Source organism: Squalius cephalus (assembly GCF_949319135.1).
Source record: "Squalius cephalus genome assembly, chromosome: 18".
Classification (NCBI taxonomy): Eukaryota; Metazoa; Chordata; class Actinopteri; order Cypriniformes; family Leuciscidae; genus Squalius; species Squalius cephalus.
The window spans coordinates 22,845,092-22,863,451 of record NC_137139.1 but is presented as its reverse complement, the minus strand read 5'-3'; the positions used below and the strand labels follow the sequence as shown (position 1 = coordinate 22,863,451).

Below are 18,360 nucleotides of genomic sequence, written 5' to 3'. Positions count from 1 at the left end.
TGTCTATAGTTTCCACCAAAAAGTGAGCGAGGGTCGAGGAGATCTGATGTCACAACATGGCAAGAAATGAATGAGGATCTAGCATGTGCTTCTTTCGCAACGAAAGTCCCTTCCTCCCACTCTTCCCCCGGCAGACACACCCTGTTGCTCAGGGACTTGTTCAATGTTTCCAATGCGTTGGATGGAGACCAGGACGCGTCAGAGCTTGGCAGCTGAACCAATCCCATGCCGTCTTATGATAGACTCTGATATAATGATCAGCCAACCTTTGCATGTATCACTGTGTATTTTACAGCGGTCTGAGTAAACATATCCTGAAAGCAGGGCTTTCCCCTCCTGGTCATGTTTAATCAGCTATTTTCTTACAGGGCCGGCCTCAATGATGATGTCACAGTTTTCCGAGTAAACAGTTTGGAGTGAGCAATGCAGCAACTCTCTTGGAAGCCTAAAATCCGTTGTTAATTATTATTATTATTTTTGTATGCATAGTTATGCCTTAAACAGACTGTATGTCAGGGGTTTTCAACTTTCACAGACCCAAGGACAAAAAGTCAAGTTTCTCAGTAACATTTTATAATGATGGGGATTGTATGATATATCGGGACCAACATAATATATAAAATAATAATAATACATATATGCAATATACACTCTATATTTAAAGGGGACCATTATACTCTTTTCATAAGATGTAATAAAAGTCTCTGGTGTCCCCAGAATGTGTCTGTAAAGCTCAAAATACCCCATAGATCATTTATTATAGCTTGAGCATTTACAGTTTTTGTTTCAGATACTCACATTGGTACTGGTACTGCCCATACTACACATTGGGACACTGATGACTCTCTTTCCGGCAGCGTGACACCATCCTCATTGTACAAGATCACTACTCATGTTTATGAACAGCAGCAAAGCTGATATCTGTCTGACATTACTTGTAATGTTATTTAAAGGAGAACTCCGGTCAATTTTAACATTGAGCTCATTTTTTTGTACATTTGGAGTGCTGTCAATACAGAGAACAACGACAGAAATCTGTGTTGCCTACACCGAGTTATCCTCTTTTTAAAATTTGCACCCTGTTGACTTCAATGGGGCAAGTTTTAAACTTGCTTTTAGCCTCTTAACATCCTTGATGTGTCATTACAAGTGCACAGGTCATGTGAGTGATTCCTTCAGAGTGAACACGAGTGAGTCTGACTGCAGTAGATGTGAAAGATATGAATAAAAGTGATGTTATTTCAGCCAGCGCACATACCTGTATTTACATCCTGTTTTCGGTCAAAGTCCATAGTAATCGATTGTCGAGTTCACGCGCATTGGTTTAGTACCTATGATCATGCGTGTGAACTCGACAATTGATTACTATGGACTTTGACCGAAAACAGGATGTAAATACAGGTATGAGAGCTGGCTAAATAAATATAATTTTTATCCATATCTTTCACATCTACTGCAGTCAGATTGACCCGTGTTCACTCCGAAGGAATCACTCACATGACCTGTGCACTTGTAATGACACATCAAGGATGTTAAGAGGCTAAAAGCAGGTTTAAAACTTGCCCCATTGAAGTCAACAGGGTGCAAATTTTAAAAAGAGGATAACATGGTGTAGGCAACACCGATTTTTGTCGTTGTTCTCTGTATTGACAGCACTCCAAATGTACAAAAAAATGAGCTCAATGTTAAAATTGACCGGAGTTCTCCTTTAAAGTACATTATGATAAATACTTTTAAGCCGTAAATAAATTATTCATGTTAGGTAGAATATATTTATTACCTGTCTAGCAGTGTATGTTTATGCTGAAATATAGTAAAATAATGGTTTGTATTTATAAAAACATCTTTCACGTGTCATTATGTGTAGTGAGTTGGCTCACGTGATTTGTTTTGCACTTCAGAACTTCTGTTTAGGGAAAATGGTGAGCATCGATGCACCCTGGTTTTCACAGTGCATTGTGGGACTTTTTAGGGAGCAAACGTTTCAGTGCCCTGGAAGGATTCTGCTATTGAAACAGCCCTTAAAATGGCCGACTCCCTGATCAGTGCCCTGACTACTGAACTAGGGAGCTGATTGAGACGCACCCAATAAGGCAGATCGTCACCAGTTATGGGCGGGGCTTCCTCCTCCTCTTACCGCTTGTTTGGAGAGACTGTTTATGATTTATGGGGATTATAAAAAAGGACTGGGTGGATTTTTACTATTATAGGCTGGTTGTTTACACACTGTGGACACACATCTTATAAAAGTCAATTTTGCCTAATAGGTCCCCTTTAATGTATAATAATATAAATTAGGATAGAGATAGGGCTGGATTTAACCCTTTAAGAGCATTATATTTAAGAACGCTTCAATTAAAGGGACTTTCTTCTCATCTATTCAACATTCTCATCAATCAAGTTATCTATATATTATGCTGTATCTTATGTTGTAATGCCTATAAATTCAGTTAAGCATCAACGTTTATCTGACTTTTAAAAAAAAAAATATATATGTATTTTTTATCAGTTATCAGACATAAATTTCATTAATGCTATTAACAAACATTATTAACTTCTATTGTGCTTAATCGATGCATGATTCTGAGCTTGCATAGCCTTGAAGCATTTGTCTTCATGAACTTGCATAGAATAAGTTTTGGTCCATAAATGTTGGTTATGCAAAAAAAAAAAAAAATTTAGCTGATAAAAAAATGGCTTTTGATTGACACTATTAAAATACCTGTTTTGATTAGAAATTGCCTGAACAGAGAAGAGGAACATGTGCCCATCACCAGCTCCTGCTGTTTGTTTTTAAGTGTGTGTGAGAGGTGGTTTTCCCACAGCTCTGGTTGACTTTAACTGGCCTGTGTTGAATGTGTTGCCCAACTGTAGTTCTGACCCACTGGATGGGATTGTCTCTGAATCTGTGATCAGATATCGCAGAATCTTTGACTCAGTGATACCGTGTTGATTCCACAGTCTGCCAGACACGTCTCGAAAACAAAGCCCTCCACACCAGTTGCAACATCAAACCTCCCTTTTCCATTTAAAGATCTAGATTTCATACATGCACAGACACATTGTGGGTGTCATACATGAATAAAAAGTTGTCTGTTCATTAAGCACTTCTCTTTTCTAAGCATCAATGTGTACAGTATCAGCAAATTGGATCAGGATTAGCTGCAGGGCAGAGGAGTGTTCTGAATTTGTGGATGTACTTGAAAGCAACTGCTCTTGTAGGTCAGAATCACAAGTTTTCCCATGACATTGCCTCTACTAGAGTATTTTCATGGTCACAGAGGTCACTGAAGCTTTTTTTATGACCCTTAGAATCTGACCTTTAAATGACTCCTGTCAATCCTGGATGAACCGGACACTGTTTCAAACCCAGTGAGCTGCCTCACTCAGACGGCTCTAAGGCTAAGACAGCATCATGTCAACCCCTTAAGTCGCTGATTTGAAATTTTACATAGGCAAATAGCACTCCTCATGCAAAGTGAACTCAGAAGTGATTTTAATTTAATTAGTGAGGTGATACTCTAATTAGTTAGTAGTATAGTTTATTGTCCTTTTTCAGGAAATTTGTCTTGGACTCAAAGCTGCATTAATACACAACATATACATACATACATACAACATATGCACACACAAACCAATAAAGAGCTAAAAGTGTTAACAGCATCAACAGTCCCTCTTCCCACCATATAGGCTAATTGAAATGGATCCAATAATGAATTTACACTACATTTCAATCTCAGAGAAAAACAAAACAAAAAAACCCACAAAAAAAAAACACACTACATTACTACATCTTGCTATTTAACATATTAATAGATCCAGTAATAAATGACTTTTTGTAACGGTTGCTCTTACACAATGGGACTCTATACCGTCTCCCTGATGGCAGCATCTGATACATTGGAAATAAAACATGGCTTGAATCACTCACTATTGTCTGTGCATTTTTAAAAATCAACGATTCGTAAATTGATTGAAGTGATGAGTAAACACCCATAACTTTCATTGCAATTTTCACAAGACGAGCAAGCTGTGATTTTAATTGGACCGAAAGATTGCCATATCAAGTTTGCATCCCATAATTCAAAAGACTACCTAAAACAGCGTATAAAATAATTGCATAATTCTCTGATTTACACCAAACAGCCTAAGTCTTCTTAAAAAATACAATCGTTGTTGGAATTTTGAACAAATATAATCAATGTGGGCTTTCCAAGTAAATGAACGATCAATGACCACACCTAGATACTTATAGGTATCCACCTGCTCAATGATATTATCATAGATGATAACTGGGCTATAATCAACTAATCTTTTTGGATCTATTATTATTAATAAGTGTTAATATACATGATGGAAGACGCTAATCTTTTTATTTATTTATACATTTTATTTATTTTTTTCTTCTTCGCTAAGCTTGTTGCAGTCTTCTGTGAGGGATGTTGCTTTAGAATTTTACCAAAACAATGTTTCTTAGGAGATAGCACAATTAAGTTGCCTACCTTACTGCTGGGCATCTTATTAGGTTTTAAAATGGAGCAATAAACTCCTTACAGTCCCATTACAGCTTCTGTATGAAATGAATCATCCATCACGCATGGAGATCATATGATGAATGTAGCATTGTTTACTTGTTTTTTCTTGTCAGTGTAATGTATTATTACTGTTGTGAAAGTGTTTTGGGGAACTGATGTGGGACTGAGTAAGTTTGGCAGAAGTTAAAGCACTATAGAGGTTTCATGGAGGAATCTGGTCTGGTCTCATATGAATGCTGTGGTTTGGGGAACAGGCTGATGTTTTTGTCATGGAGACCAGGGGAATTTATGGAAGAGAGAATCGTGCTGACCCTCGGCAGTTTAGCTCCAGTTCAGGCTTGTCCGTTTCTCTCACGGCCCCACAACAGAGCTGCCCCCCTTGGGGTCTGTGTTCATTTGCATTAAAGAGACTGTAACCCGCACATGCACGAACAAGTACGCACGCACACATGTTCTCAAAGTCTCCCAAAGCCACACCCTCGCATGGCCTGTTCATTAGTCGCTTTGGGGAAGCTTACCAAGGTGTAGTGTCCTGATTTAGCCAGTTAAATGAGGCCGAAGCCCCACTGGGAAGTGTCTGTAATAGACTTAAACACTGACACACATAATTTTTTTAACTGGATGTGCTGCAATGCAGCTGATGGATAGATGGATAGATGGATGGATAGATAGATAGATAGATAGATAGATAGATAGATAGATAGATAGATAGATAGATAGATAGATAGATAGATAGATAGATAGATAGATAGATAGATAGATAGATAGATAGATAGATAGATAGATAGATAGATAGATAGGCCTAGATAGATAGATAGGCCTAGATAGATAGATAGGCCTAGATAGATAGATAGGCCTAGATAGATAGGCCTAGATAGATAGATAGGCCTAGATAGATAGATGGATGGATGGATGGATGGATGGATGATCAAATTCAATTAATTTTTATTTAATTTCAGCTTAGTCATGAAAATGTTTTCAGTTTAAAGTTTTTCCAGTTGTTACTTTGTATTTTCATTTCATTTAACACATTTTTTTTTTCAATAACATATTGTCTACAAGGATAAACATATTAGTAGCTTACAGTCTTAATTCTGTTGTATTGCTTTACTTTTTGTACGAGTATACCTCACAATTTTGTCTGCCCTCCTATTGGTAGTTGCAGCACATTGAATGAATTCAAACCGAATGACTTGCCGTTGCTTTGTCAATGCAAATCGCTGTCAGTGTGAACGCCCATGTAGTGTGGTGACTCAGTTTTGTATCCTGTGTTTGATTTACAGTGGATGTTCCTTCATCTATGATGTGTTCATATCTGGTGAATCATACCATTCACACAGTCGCATATTATTGTTTAAGGCCATTCGATGGAAAGGCTCCCCAAACTTTTCGTTTATTTAGAGGATTAGTGACTAAATTCTCATGTTGTTTAAATGGTTAACATTCCCCTGGAGTTAGCGCAAGCTTGTTGGGTTGTTTCATTGTTACTGGGACTGCAGAAGTTTTATTGAGCCGTTGATGGCCGTTGAACTGCCTTGATGTGTAAATATTGAAAGTAGGAACACATCTGTGAGCACTTCAGTGATGGAGAGTGGCAGCCTGCTGAAAGCTAGTGACACCACTCTTTAAACAGTGTGCTTTAAACAAACCAGCAGATCTCAAAGGTCAGTGTGATTTATTGATTTGTTTGGTGTTCTAACTATGACAGATCTCACTTGTTTGACTGAAGACCAACCTGCTACAGACAGGAATGATTGTCACTCTGTCTGAATACTGAAGGCTAATCTGCCTGATAGTCTAATAGTCACATAGATGAATTGTCATTAGAGCTAATGGACTCATCACATGAAAGAACCAGCTGCAGTTCAGACAATCAGGTTTTTCTTTCCAACCTAGACATTTTTTTTATTTTTATATGAATATTTAATATTTTTATTATACTGTATTATTAGATTTATGTTTTTACTTATTATTATTATTATTATTATTATTATTATTATTATTATCATTATCATTTATAAAATGTATATGTACAGTGTGTATATATATGTTTCCTGTAACGCTTTCCTGTAGCTCAAACAGTAGAGCGTTGGTGCTTGCAACACCAAGGTCATGGGTTTGATTCCCAGGGAAAGCAAGAACTGATAAGAATGTAAATGTGTACCTTGAAATGCAATGCAAGTTGCTTTGGATAAAAGCGTCTTTGTGTGTGTGTGTGTGTATGTATATGCAATATTTGTCATATTAATATTTAAGATTATACTATATTATTAGATTTGTTTTTAAATAATATATTTTACACTATATTAGTATATTTAAATAATATACAAAATAAAGTAGAATGCATTTACATGTATTGTAATATAATATTGTTTTTTAAATAATGCTTATTTTATTTTAATTATATGTATATATTAATACTATACCTAATGAAAGTTTGAAAGTTAACAACAAACACTGTCATTTATTAGAAGAGCAGTTTTTTTCTTTTACACTTAGTTCTTGAATTTTGGCAGCTTCAATTCTTATGTTACAAATTGTGGCCAGTCGAACATCTCAGCAAAATCAACAGGCCCCAAACATGCTAGAACCACCGTGGGCTGTTGGTTACCTCATTTTTGTCTACTTTTCATCCTTTGTAATGTTTTTTTTTATTTTTTTTTTATACTGTCTTCAGTGCTGAACATTTATATTGAAAATAGACTATGACTGTATTATTTAAAACCTGAGCTACGTACTTAGACAGCGAACAAACCTATGCAGTCTAGATTGGAAGCCACTTGATTTTAAGACACTTGGTGTGACCTCTCTTGGGAAATGATGACTTGTCATGACTTGACAGAGTTTTTCTTCATTTTCTAGTCAGCATCCAATCTGTTTGTCCATCAGTGCTCTAGCACAGCCCACGAGGAGCTTTTTCTCACCCCAGAATTTACAGACTAGACTGTTGCCCATTCATGAAAAACAGAAAATCACCCACTACAATCAACACCTTGTTTTGATTGTCCCCCTCATGTGATCACAAATTACAGTGTTTAGTGTCATAACACTACAAGTGAGGGTGAGATTTACAGTGTGTCCCTGCTGCTATCCTGCTACTTAGTTGATTCAGATCATCTCTTTGAACTGCAGACCCACAAACGAAATTAGGATTGATTGTTTCCCGGCACCGCCACACTCATTTTACCTTTAAGTGCTATAGACTCCTCGATATCCACACTGTTAACTAAAGTGGTTTTAAATGAGAAACAGCAGGCACTGACGGGTTTGCATGTGACACGGAGGTGGTGGTGAAAATAGTTAACAGAGCTGACAGGAAGTGATGTCAGCACCAGACACCCCGTCTTTAGTGATGCATCGAAAGGAAACCGAAAATTTTATTAGCCAAAAACCGAAACCAAAAATGACTTACTAATTCAGCTAGCTTAGCTAAAATAATGACTAATTCCTTATTTTAAATTAAATTTTTTGTATCATCATTATTATTATCATTATTATTATTATTATTATTATTGCCTATTGAAAACTACAAGCCAATAAAAGAAAATAACCACACTTTTATTTAAAGTCACACAAAAATTGTACAGAAAATAGACCTATAGTAAAAAAAAAAAGATTAATATAAAGGTTAATAAAACGTTACACTCACTTCTTCTGGAGGTGCAGCAGGAACACGAATAGTTGGTACCGATCCTTTTTTCAGGAGCAGCTTCTTAGCAAAACCAGCTTTATACTGACCCTCGTTTGTAAAGCAGTCTGGTGTGTGAAAAGATTCGCGCAAACATGAATGCATTGACGTTGATCGTGGGGAATATTCCCTTCGAAAACAAACTCAGCCACTGCGTCTTCAGCGGTTCGGATTTAGGAACATCAAAATGACTGCTGTGTTCGTTATTACACCCAAGAACAGAACACCACAATCGCTTAGATGCCATTCTGCTCCAGCGTATCAACAATGGCGGACTATGATGACAGCTCGCTCACGAGCGAGGGCGGGTCTGTGTTGAAATGCTGCTGTCAATTAACAATCGTGGGAGGGGCGTCCGATGGTCGAATGGCTTGATTTGAGACAGGGGAAAACATATAAGGAGATTTAAAAAAAAAAACACTGGATGGATTTTAATCATTTTATGATGGTTGTGTACAGGCACCGCCAACACACATTTCAGTACAATCAACTTGTAAAAGTGCATGTACCATTATATGACCCCTTTAATAATTTATTTTGGATCAATTTTAACCCAAAAAAGTTACGGACTGCAGCTTTAAGATAGTCAAATGCTTCTTTCCTTAAATGAATCAGCTGTTTGAATGAATCGGTTGAATCTCAATGATTCGCTCATTAACAGTGACTTGCTGTCACTGCTGTGAACTGACCACCACACAGAGTATGAAGAATATCAAAAACTTTAGGAGTCGGCTGTCCACGACCGTCCTAAACCTGCCAAAGTACCAACACAATAAACACACTCAGCAAAATATTGTCTAATAATCGTTATCGGGAAAATCCAAGAAAATATCGAGATATAATTTTTTGTCTATATCGCACACCCCTAGTCCTACAAAGCTATTATTATCAAAGCATGTGAGCAGATAGCAGGGAGTGGATCAGTGAACGAGGGTAGCGTCGTTTTACCAGCATTGCCCAGCATGGCTATACACACACCTACTACAGACGCATTAAACGCTTATGCTTTTGTTTAAAGCGGTTATAAATATAAAGCAAGTATGTTTCGGACAACTTGGATTGTGTACCTTCCCCGGAGCAGCTAACTCTGTGTCTTCTATTTTCCATATGCGTTTTGTCCATAGAAATGGGTCATTCACTACTGTAAAGTGACATGACTGGCTGATGGTTTCCCTGGCACAGTGCGCAGACTCGTCTAATCGATAAACAAATTCGTTGTCGATTATTTTCATAGTCTATAATAATCGATTTTAGCGATTCGTTTTTGCAGCCCTAGTCCATATATTGTGCAATAAGTCGATATAGTAAATATCGCGACAGGCCTAGGAAGCTTGCAACTTATTTGCCTTTTTAAATTTGGGCCTCACATGGACCTGCATATCACAAATAACAACCCTAATCATAGTGTTAATTCGAAAATAGTGATTAAAGCAACACAGGTCTATCACCAAACCCTGTACCATATGGATGAAATATGGATTTAAAGTGTGTTGAGTGTGTGCATGTGGGTGTTCGCATGTACAAGTGTAATTCCACACATTCCATCTGCCTAGTTGGGCCCTTTAAGTCTGTTAATATCTGCACCGGCTCATCACATAGCCTTAATAACAGCTGATTCTTTTGGACTGACCCCTGCACCCTGTGACATGCATCAGCAGCTAAATTTGACCCAATTGTGGCCGTAGTTAAATATGCAGCAGTGTGCATTCTTCTTCTTCTTCTTCAATGTTTTTATGAGTAGCAATGAACGACTGTTAAACGGCTTTTTAGGGTGTTTATAAAGAGGCCTCTTAAATCAGTTGGACTGTATATAGAGCCTTGTTTTCAGTGTAGGCAACAGTCGTTTAGGGTTTCTTTTATTTGGAAGACCTACTTGTTTCAGTGAACCAGTTCCAAAAGAATCAGTTCACAGACTTGAGTCATCACTGAGAAGTGTTCCCAAACATCCCTTTGCTGGTATTTTGTTGTGATCATGATTTTTTTCATTATATAGATTGCCTAAAATACGTTTACCAACATGTTGCTTTCCTGACAGTTTTACTACTCAAGTTCCCCCTTTAAGGGTGTACACACTGACAGCGATTAAATCACTGGAGGTCGCCAAGTGGATCATATGAGCCCCATTTTCTGTAGTGGTGTAATGTTTGACTCGTTTTCTTGATGCATTGATTACAAAACCTGCCGATTCAAATGCATTCATTGATTTTTCTACTTACACTCTGCTTTAAAATGTTTATCAGCAAATTGCACTCTTCATTATATACCAAGTAGCCTATATTTACATTTATTTAATGTGTCCATTCAAGTTACTTTTGATGCAATAAATAAACTATTTATTTTTCTTGCCTACAAAATATTAAAGAATACCTAAGTATCCAGCAACCTGTCAATCACACGAGATCGCAGCAATTAGCAAACAACTACGAACCAATTAATGCCCGATAGACCAAATCAAGTCTCGCCTTTTTTTTCTTGTTTGAGAAGCCGTTTCAGTTAAATATCCGTCACAACAGGGAAGAAAAGACGATTACATTTTTTTTCTTCTCAGGCTCTTTCCGGCCGATTTTTTTCTATTTTTTTAATTTTTAAAAATACATAATCAAATCATCAATTAAATAGAATTAAATCAATCAGTCAAATTGAATCATTCTGAATTTGATCCTTGAATTGTGAATTGAATCGATTTGATGTCTACCCACTTCGCTAAATGTCTGCATTCCCATTGGTAGACACCACTTTAAATCAACACTCATTTAAATTAAGTTAAAATGCTCAGCGTTGTCAAATTCCCAATGGATTTGTTGTTTGCCGTCTCAAATTACCAGCTTTCTTTGAAATTGAACAACTTGCAGTCACAATCAGTGTGAATGCCTTTGTGCAGTTCAGTGTTTTACAAATTAAGCAAATTGACAAAACAGTTTCAATGACAATTATCACTACACTGAATTATTATTAATAATATTATTATTTCACTTATAATTACAAAAACCGGCATGCACTTAATTTTGACTTAATAACCTCCACCCAGCTTTATTTATAAGGTGGTGTAGGAGTTAAACGAGGACGTCACCTCAGCAACTGATTAACCATTGTGGAATGAGAGCCATTAGCTGATGGGAATTAAGTTTTACATTGGCTAGTTTATGAAAAATAATCAGGCAAGTTATTTATATTCCTGTCTTTCTCATGGCCGTTCACTTCATTTTAGAGACCGCAGAAGCCTGAAGCCTAGCAACCCGAAAGAAAAAAACACAGCACTCCTGTGGTGGGGTATTCAGCACCCTCTTAGTCGGGTTCTTTGTTTTTGCCCTCATTTTCTTGTGTGTGTGTGTGTGTGTGTGTGTGCGCGTGCGCATGCACTTCCTCCCTTGTGCTCATGGGTTTTTCCAGTCACCCTGGGGCCCGATGGAGCAGGAAGCCCCACAAACTTATCATTTCCTCTGCTACTGGCTCTGCCTGAGCCTTGTGTATGGTAAACTCACTCACACACACAGATCCTGACAGGCTTGTAGGCTAAATTCAAGCGCTGACACACTGACACAGATAACACCGTGGATGTTAAACAGGTATTTGTAGAAACATGCACATCGAAGCCCCTCACGGTGAGCTTGTGTGTCTGTTCAGTGTGAAGTCTGTTTTGAGTCCTGAAGGAACTGGCTAGCTATCCCTTTTGGCCACCGTTGCCTTTCTGCTAGCCAGTTGGCCCCGGTCATCATCCAATCAGCACATTCCTCCCAATGAATACACTGGGACCAGTTTTGGCAGGCCACGCTGGGTGGGGTAATGTTCATATCCTGTGAACTGACCCTTACACACACACTTGTATGAGACATCACAGCCGTCACAATAGACCAAAGTTTCTACTTTCTTGAGTTTGTCAGCCAATCAGTTACATGCAGGCATGATTCCTCAATCCTTAAATAGACAGGTACGTGTAGACACACCGATGAAAGGAAATGAGAAAGGGAGGGAAAGAATAGCTCTTTAGAGCAGAGCGAGTGGGCACAAAGCTCCCTCAGTGCTGGAGTGGCACTGCCAGTTTGTGCAGACCTGTTGTTGTGTGAGCACAAACCCTGCTCTGTGTGTGTGCGTGACCCAGCTGCCCTCCCAGCATTACATCAGTCTCCCACATCACCCACACACACAATGAGACTCCAGTCAGCCATTCCTCCATATGCCCAGCACGCTGCCCGCATGCAAAAAGCAGCTTTACGCTCTCACACGTGTGTGTGTGTGTGTGTGTGTGTGTGTGTGTGCGCAGTGTTGTTAGCTGAGCTATTTATTAATGATGTTTGCTAAGACAAGTATCCCTATTATTGTTGCTGTAATTTGATTGGATTTGTATTTGATCAAATTCCTAAACCTAAGTATTCAACTTTTGGCATGTAAACCGCCCCGCATTGTTTGTGTTGTAAACGCTCACTGTCATGTTGTTCCAAACCAGTATGTCTTTCATTCTTGTGTGGAACACCAAATATATTTAAAAAATGTTTTGGACCCCATTCCCTTGCATTGTATGGAAAAAAATTGTTCTTCAAAATATCTTCTGTTGTGTTCCATGGAAGATAGAAAGTCCTAGAGGTTTGGAACAACATGACGGTGAGTAAATGATGACCGGATTTAAATTTTTCTATGAACTATCCCTTTAAGTTAAGCACCACCCAGAACACATTATTAACACCACAGCATTCACATAACAATGCCCTGGCAGCTACTTAGAACACCTTAGCAACGCCCTGGAAACTCTCCAGAATATCCTATTGGCACTATTGCAACCTAATAGCAACGTCATGGCAACTCCTTAGAACAGCTTAACAACTACCTAGAACACCACAGCAACGCCCTGGTAACACTCCAGAACACCAGATTTACACTATTGCAAGCAACCACAAAGCAATGCCCTGGCAACTACCTAGAACATATTAGCAATGTCCTGACAGCTGTCCAGAGTATCCTTTTAACACCATAGCTACCATATAGTACCGCCCTGGCAACAACCTAGAACATCATAGCAACACCCTAGTAACTCTCCAGAACACCCAACTGACACTATAGCAACACCGTAGCATCTACCTAGAACACCATAGTAATGGCAATTTGGCAACCATGAGCTACAAAAACATTTTTCAGAAAATGTTACAATAAACAAATCAATTTGAACTCATGTTGATAAAGTTTGTTCTGCTTTAAGAGGTTTTAAATAAGGTATTGTGTTTGTGTGTATGTGTGTGTATGAGTTGTCACACACTGAGCAGAGTGGGCAGGAAAAGGCTGTTGTGTTTCTAGGCCACATTCTTAAGCAGAGAGAGAGTAACCAGGCATGAAGTCTGCGCTCAGCGCGGCCCGTCCCCACAGAAGTGGCATATCTCTCTCTCTCTTTGTCTCTGTGTTCTCTCTCTCTGTGTTCTCTCTCTCTCTCTCTCTCTCTCTCTCTCTCTCTCTCTCTCTCTCTCTCTCTCTCTCTCTGTGTTCTCTCTCTCTCTCTCTCTCTCTCTCTCTCTCTCTCTCTCTCTCTCTCTCTCTGTGTTCTCTCTCTCTCTCTCTCTCTCTCTCTCTCTCTCTCTCTCTCTCTCTCTCTCTCTCTCTCTCTGTGTTTTCTCTCTCTCTCTCTCTCTCTCTCTCTCTCTCTCTCTCTCTCTCTCCTGTCTTTTCTGCTTTCTTTCTTTTTTTTCTCCCCTCTTATAGCAGAACTGGCCCACTTGGCCCCTCTGACCTGCCTCCTTTTCACTTCTTTCTCTGCAGAGTTCATGCTGACATGTTGCATGTTGATTTTTCAGTATAAACACCATTGTGTGTAATCTTATCACCTAAAGCTGACAGCTGTCTCCTAGACAGACCAGATCTGGTTTAGAAAAGAACCAGGAGCCTGGTTGTGTATCCTATGGAAAAGTGTCGGTCGTCAGCAGATCCGTCACTCCTAGTTTTGTTTTGCTCTACTCAAATTTGGCTGTGTAATGTGTGTTGCCTCAAACTCTCTGCAGGCCACGAGGTGTGATCCTCATCCAGCCGTGTGTCACAGGAGTTTAGGAGCTACTTGTTTGTCACAGATTAGAGGAGACATGTGCGAGTGTGAGTACGAGTGAGAGAGGGGTGTTTTGTTAGGCTTTTAGGGAGTGCTAACCGCGGACATAATCCACAACAGTAATGGTAGTAGGCTTGGCAAAAACTGCTTTAAGAGAAACGAAAAATTGAACAGGATGGAGGTGGATCCATGTGATTGACTCACATGGCCATCCTTCTGTTTTTTTGCTTGTTCTGTTTGGTGTTTCTTAAATTTTATGGAACTGTTAGCCCACAAATGAACATTGTGTAAGTATTTACTCACTCTCACGTTATTTAAAACCTTATGACTTCCTTTCATCTGTGGGACACACACGGAGAAATGTTGAGAATGTACTGGCCACTGTTTACCTTGAAAGTGAATGGGGATCTGGGCTGTCAAGCTCTAAAATGACTCAAAAGCACCATAAAGGTTTAGAAAAGAAGTCAATATATTTATATTTTAGGTCTTCTGAAGCTGGTTGCTTTATGCGAGGAAGAGACTGAAAGACATGCTGTCCACATCCATTCAAATATGGCGCCTTCATCATGGATGATTACATGTTGTGTGATCAATTATGAGGCAACAAGTTTGATTTGACAAGTGCAAATGAGATATGAGAGAAAGATAAGTGAATAACGAGTTGTCATGTATAATATTGCGTATAGTCATATGTAGTATTATGGTTAAAATTAAACGGAAATTAAAAACAAAAAATCAAATGTTTCTTTTATGGTGCTATTTTGCCATTTTGCAGCTTGGCCCCTTCATTTCACAGTTCTCTTTTTGTGTTTCACTAAAGAAAGACGAAGTTAACCATAAATATGAGAAATAGTTGTGAAGTTTCTCTCTAGCTTTAATCCCTAATTATGAAATACGCAGAGAGAAACTTACTATTGTGCGTATTGTGTGTTCTGTTCACCAGTCGTCACACAGACAGACAAGCTCAGTTTGTGGATGTAGACGTGTGGTCCCATCACATGTCAAATGTATATTTATATATTTGTGTCGTCTTGTGTTTTGTGCTCTTACAGGTGACATCACCCGGAAAGGCTATGAAAAGAAGCGAGCTAAACTTCTGGCCCCGTTCGTACCACAGACCCAAAGTAAGACTCCCCACATAGACTTCCTGTCTGCTAATTTTCCACCTCCTCTCTGATTCTTCTTTTGTTTTGCATGCCACACAATGCCATCGTCACACTGATCTGAGTCAAATAAATTATTTTCTATAGTTTGTTTTTTATATAAAGGTGTTTTCATGTTACTGCTGTGTTTAATTTTCTGGAAACCAAATCCTGCTGAAGAATATGATGTAGAGGTGTGACATCTGTCACACTGCGTCAATTACGTTGCACTAGAGCCATAAATGAAGAGATTTGTTTTGTTTTTTCTCTTTTATTTGCATTTGTTTGGCTCCATGCTGCATTCTAGTGGTGATAAGTAGAACTCTACCTGCTGGAGTCGTCTGCCTCTTCATTAAGAGAACGCACTTTAAAAAATAAAATACACTTGAAATAGTCTTGTGACCATTGGTAAACCACCTTCTTATCTGGAAACTTTGAGTAATTCAATCATCAGTCAACAGACAAACATTGCTCTTCTCAGGCTCTTTCCGGCCTATTAATGTCCACACACACACACACACACACACACATACATATAGGCTTCCAGTAAGCAGCAGCCCCCTGCCAGTCGTGAAGGAGGAACTGAAACAGGTGAGTTCACTATATTGGTGGATTTTGACAGTTTAGTGACCTCAAAACTGACTTCCTTGTTCCATAGTTACGAGCTATTACATACTGGATAGCAGGGACACGTTTACACAATAGGTCTGACCTTCGGATATAGTGAGATATGTCTAAAACACATTTGTTGCATAGATATGTTCTTATTTGAAACCCCCGATCAAATGTGCCATTTTGTCTTCAAAGGTGCCATTTCAGTGCTTTGAAGTTAAAGTTCACCTCCTGCTGTCCGCTTCTGCCTTGTCTCTGTGTTTCTGAGGTTGACGCTTCCTCAAACTGTGTATATAACACAAACATGTTATACCAAATACATTTAAGGGGTTAGTTTGCCCAAAAATGAAGTTTCTGTCATTTACTCTCCTCCATGTTGTTTCAAACCCTTTATTAAATTATCTCTTCTGTGGAAAAGAACCATATTATTAAGAAATCGGCTCAAGTAAATATTGACTTAAAGGGGACCTATTATACAAAATTCACTTTTGCATGGTGTTTGGACATAAATGTGTGTGGGCAGTGTGTGTACACAACCATCCTAAAAATCCACTCCTTTTTTTTTTAATCCCCATAAATTATAAGCAGTGTCTCCCAATGACCTGTTTGCAGCCATGGGGCTGGTGTGACGTCACAACAGCCACAGGCCCCGCCCACGAATGTTGACAGACACTGTGGTTTTAACATAGACCCGCCCTGATCGAGTTCACAGCGAGTTGTACACATCCACCATTGCTGCACTGATGAGAATGTAGGTGTTGTGTGGCTGGATGTATTAATCTACATAGCTCTCTCTCTATTTACTCCTGAAATCTGAGCCAGCCGCTAAAGACGAGGTGGATTCATTTTGTTTTCGAAGAAAATGCTCCCTCAACTCTATCGAAATTCGTTTATGTGCTTGTGCACTTCTCATACTGTGTTTACTCAGCTCTTAGGGTGATTTTCTGGAGTAAAACTGACGCTTCATCTTTTGTGTGATGTACAATAAACTTTATTAAACTCATCAGTTTATTTTTGGCCATCATTCGGACGGGGTCCTCTACAGCAGGCTTAATAGTGGTTACAAGCAATGACACATACGTTATAACCGTAATTAAACTAAACTAAACTATACCTGTTCCATCTCCATACAGCATATATTCTCTGACTCTGTAGGCATTATTGTCCGACTCCGGGTCGAAATAAACACCGTTACTCTGAGTTTTTGTTTTGATATTATCATTATTCTGTGAGATGAGATTTTTCTGACACTGAGCACGAGCTCGTGAGGCTCCGCCCCCTGTGCAGTGCAGCAGCAGCTCATTTGCATTTAAAGTGCACACACTAAAACGCCATGTTTTCTGAGCCCCAAAAAGTGACAATTTAAACATGCTGTAAAAAATGATCTGTCGGGTATTTTGAGCTTAAACTTCACATACACACTCTGGGGACATCAGAGACTTATTTCACATCTTGTGAAAAGGGGCATAATAGGTCCCCTTTAAGTTTTCATCCAACCTATTCCTCAAACAAAGATATTGTATGGTTTCAGAAGACTTATAATGCACTTCATTTTTGGGTGGATTATTCCTTTAATATGTGTCTATATAATATGCATTTGGAGACAGACCAGAGACTTTGCACTTTCTGTTGATGTTGTCTGTGTACATGAGTTTATTTATGAGCTGTGATCTTTATAGATATGGACGTGAGTATCAAGTTGACCCCGGGCCATCCTTCAGACCCTGCTTCTAGCCCTAACGCCATCCCCATTGCTGCCCCACGGCAACACCGAGCTCACCGCAGCGGAGGAACGCGGGATGACCGCTACAGATCAGGTAATGAAAATTTGTTTGCCATTTATACATTACTATTTAAAATTTGGCATCAATAAGAATGATTATTGAAAGAATATTGTGAAATATTATTACAATTTAAATGCACTGCTTTTTAAAAAAAAAAAAAAAAATATATATATATATATATATATATATATATATATATATATATTTTATAGAAATCATTCTAATATGCTAATTTGCTACTCAAGAAACAATCCTTCTTTTTACAAATTTTGAAAACATTTTGTGCTGCTTAACCATTTTGTCATGTATATATTGGTTGTAAAAAATAAATAAATGTATTGTAAGTATAAGCAGCTATTTAGGAAAGGTCATCAGTGGAGAAAGATGCTTTTTCTCCCCTGATTGTGTAGTTACGGCATTTACATAGTGCAACTGAACGCCTAAATGTGAACACTGCTCTGTAATGTGTTTGTCACCACATAGAGACAATTCTCTGTCTCTACATGAGTCAGTCACTGTTTGGTGACATTGTTGGATGTCTCATCTGCCTCTTGTCATGTGCTATTGTGTAATTGTT

The 18,360-nt window shown here is 38.6% G+C and overlaps 1 protein-coding gene across 2 annotated transcripts in view; it reads left to right on the top strand.

Annotated features, from left to right (window-relative positions):
* dip2ba (disco-interacting protein 2 homolog Ba) overlaps positions 1-18,360 on the top strand; it is a 52,808-nt gene that overhangs the window by 14,526 nt on the left and 19,922 nt on the right. For both annotated transcript variants that reach the window (XM_079850337.1, XM_079850336.1), the window contains exons 2-3: positions 15,298-15,369; positions 17,679-17,816. In XM_079850337.1, coding sequence (XP_079706463.1) covers positions 15,298-15,369; positions 17,679-17,816 — 210 coding nt within the window. The remainder of the gene's footprint in view (positions 1-15,297; positions 15,370-17,678; positions 17,817-18,360) is intronic.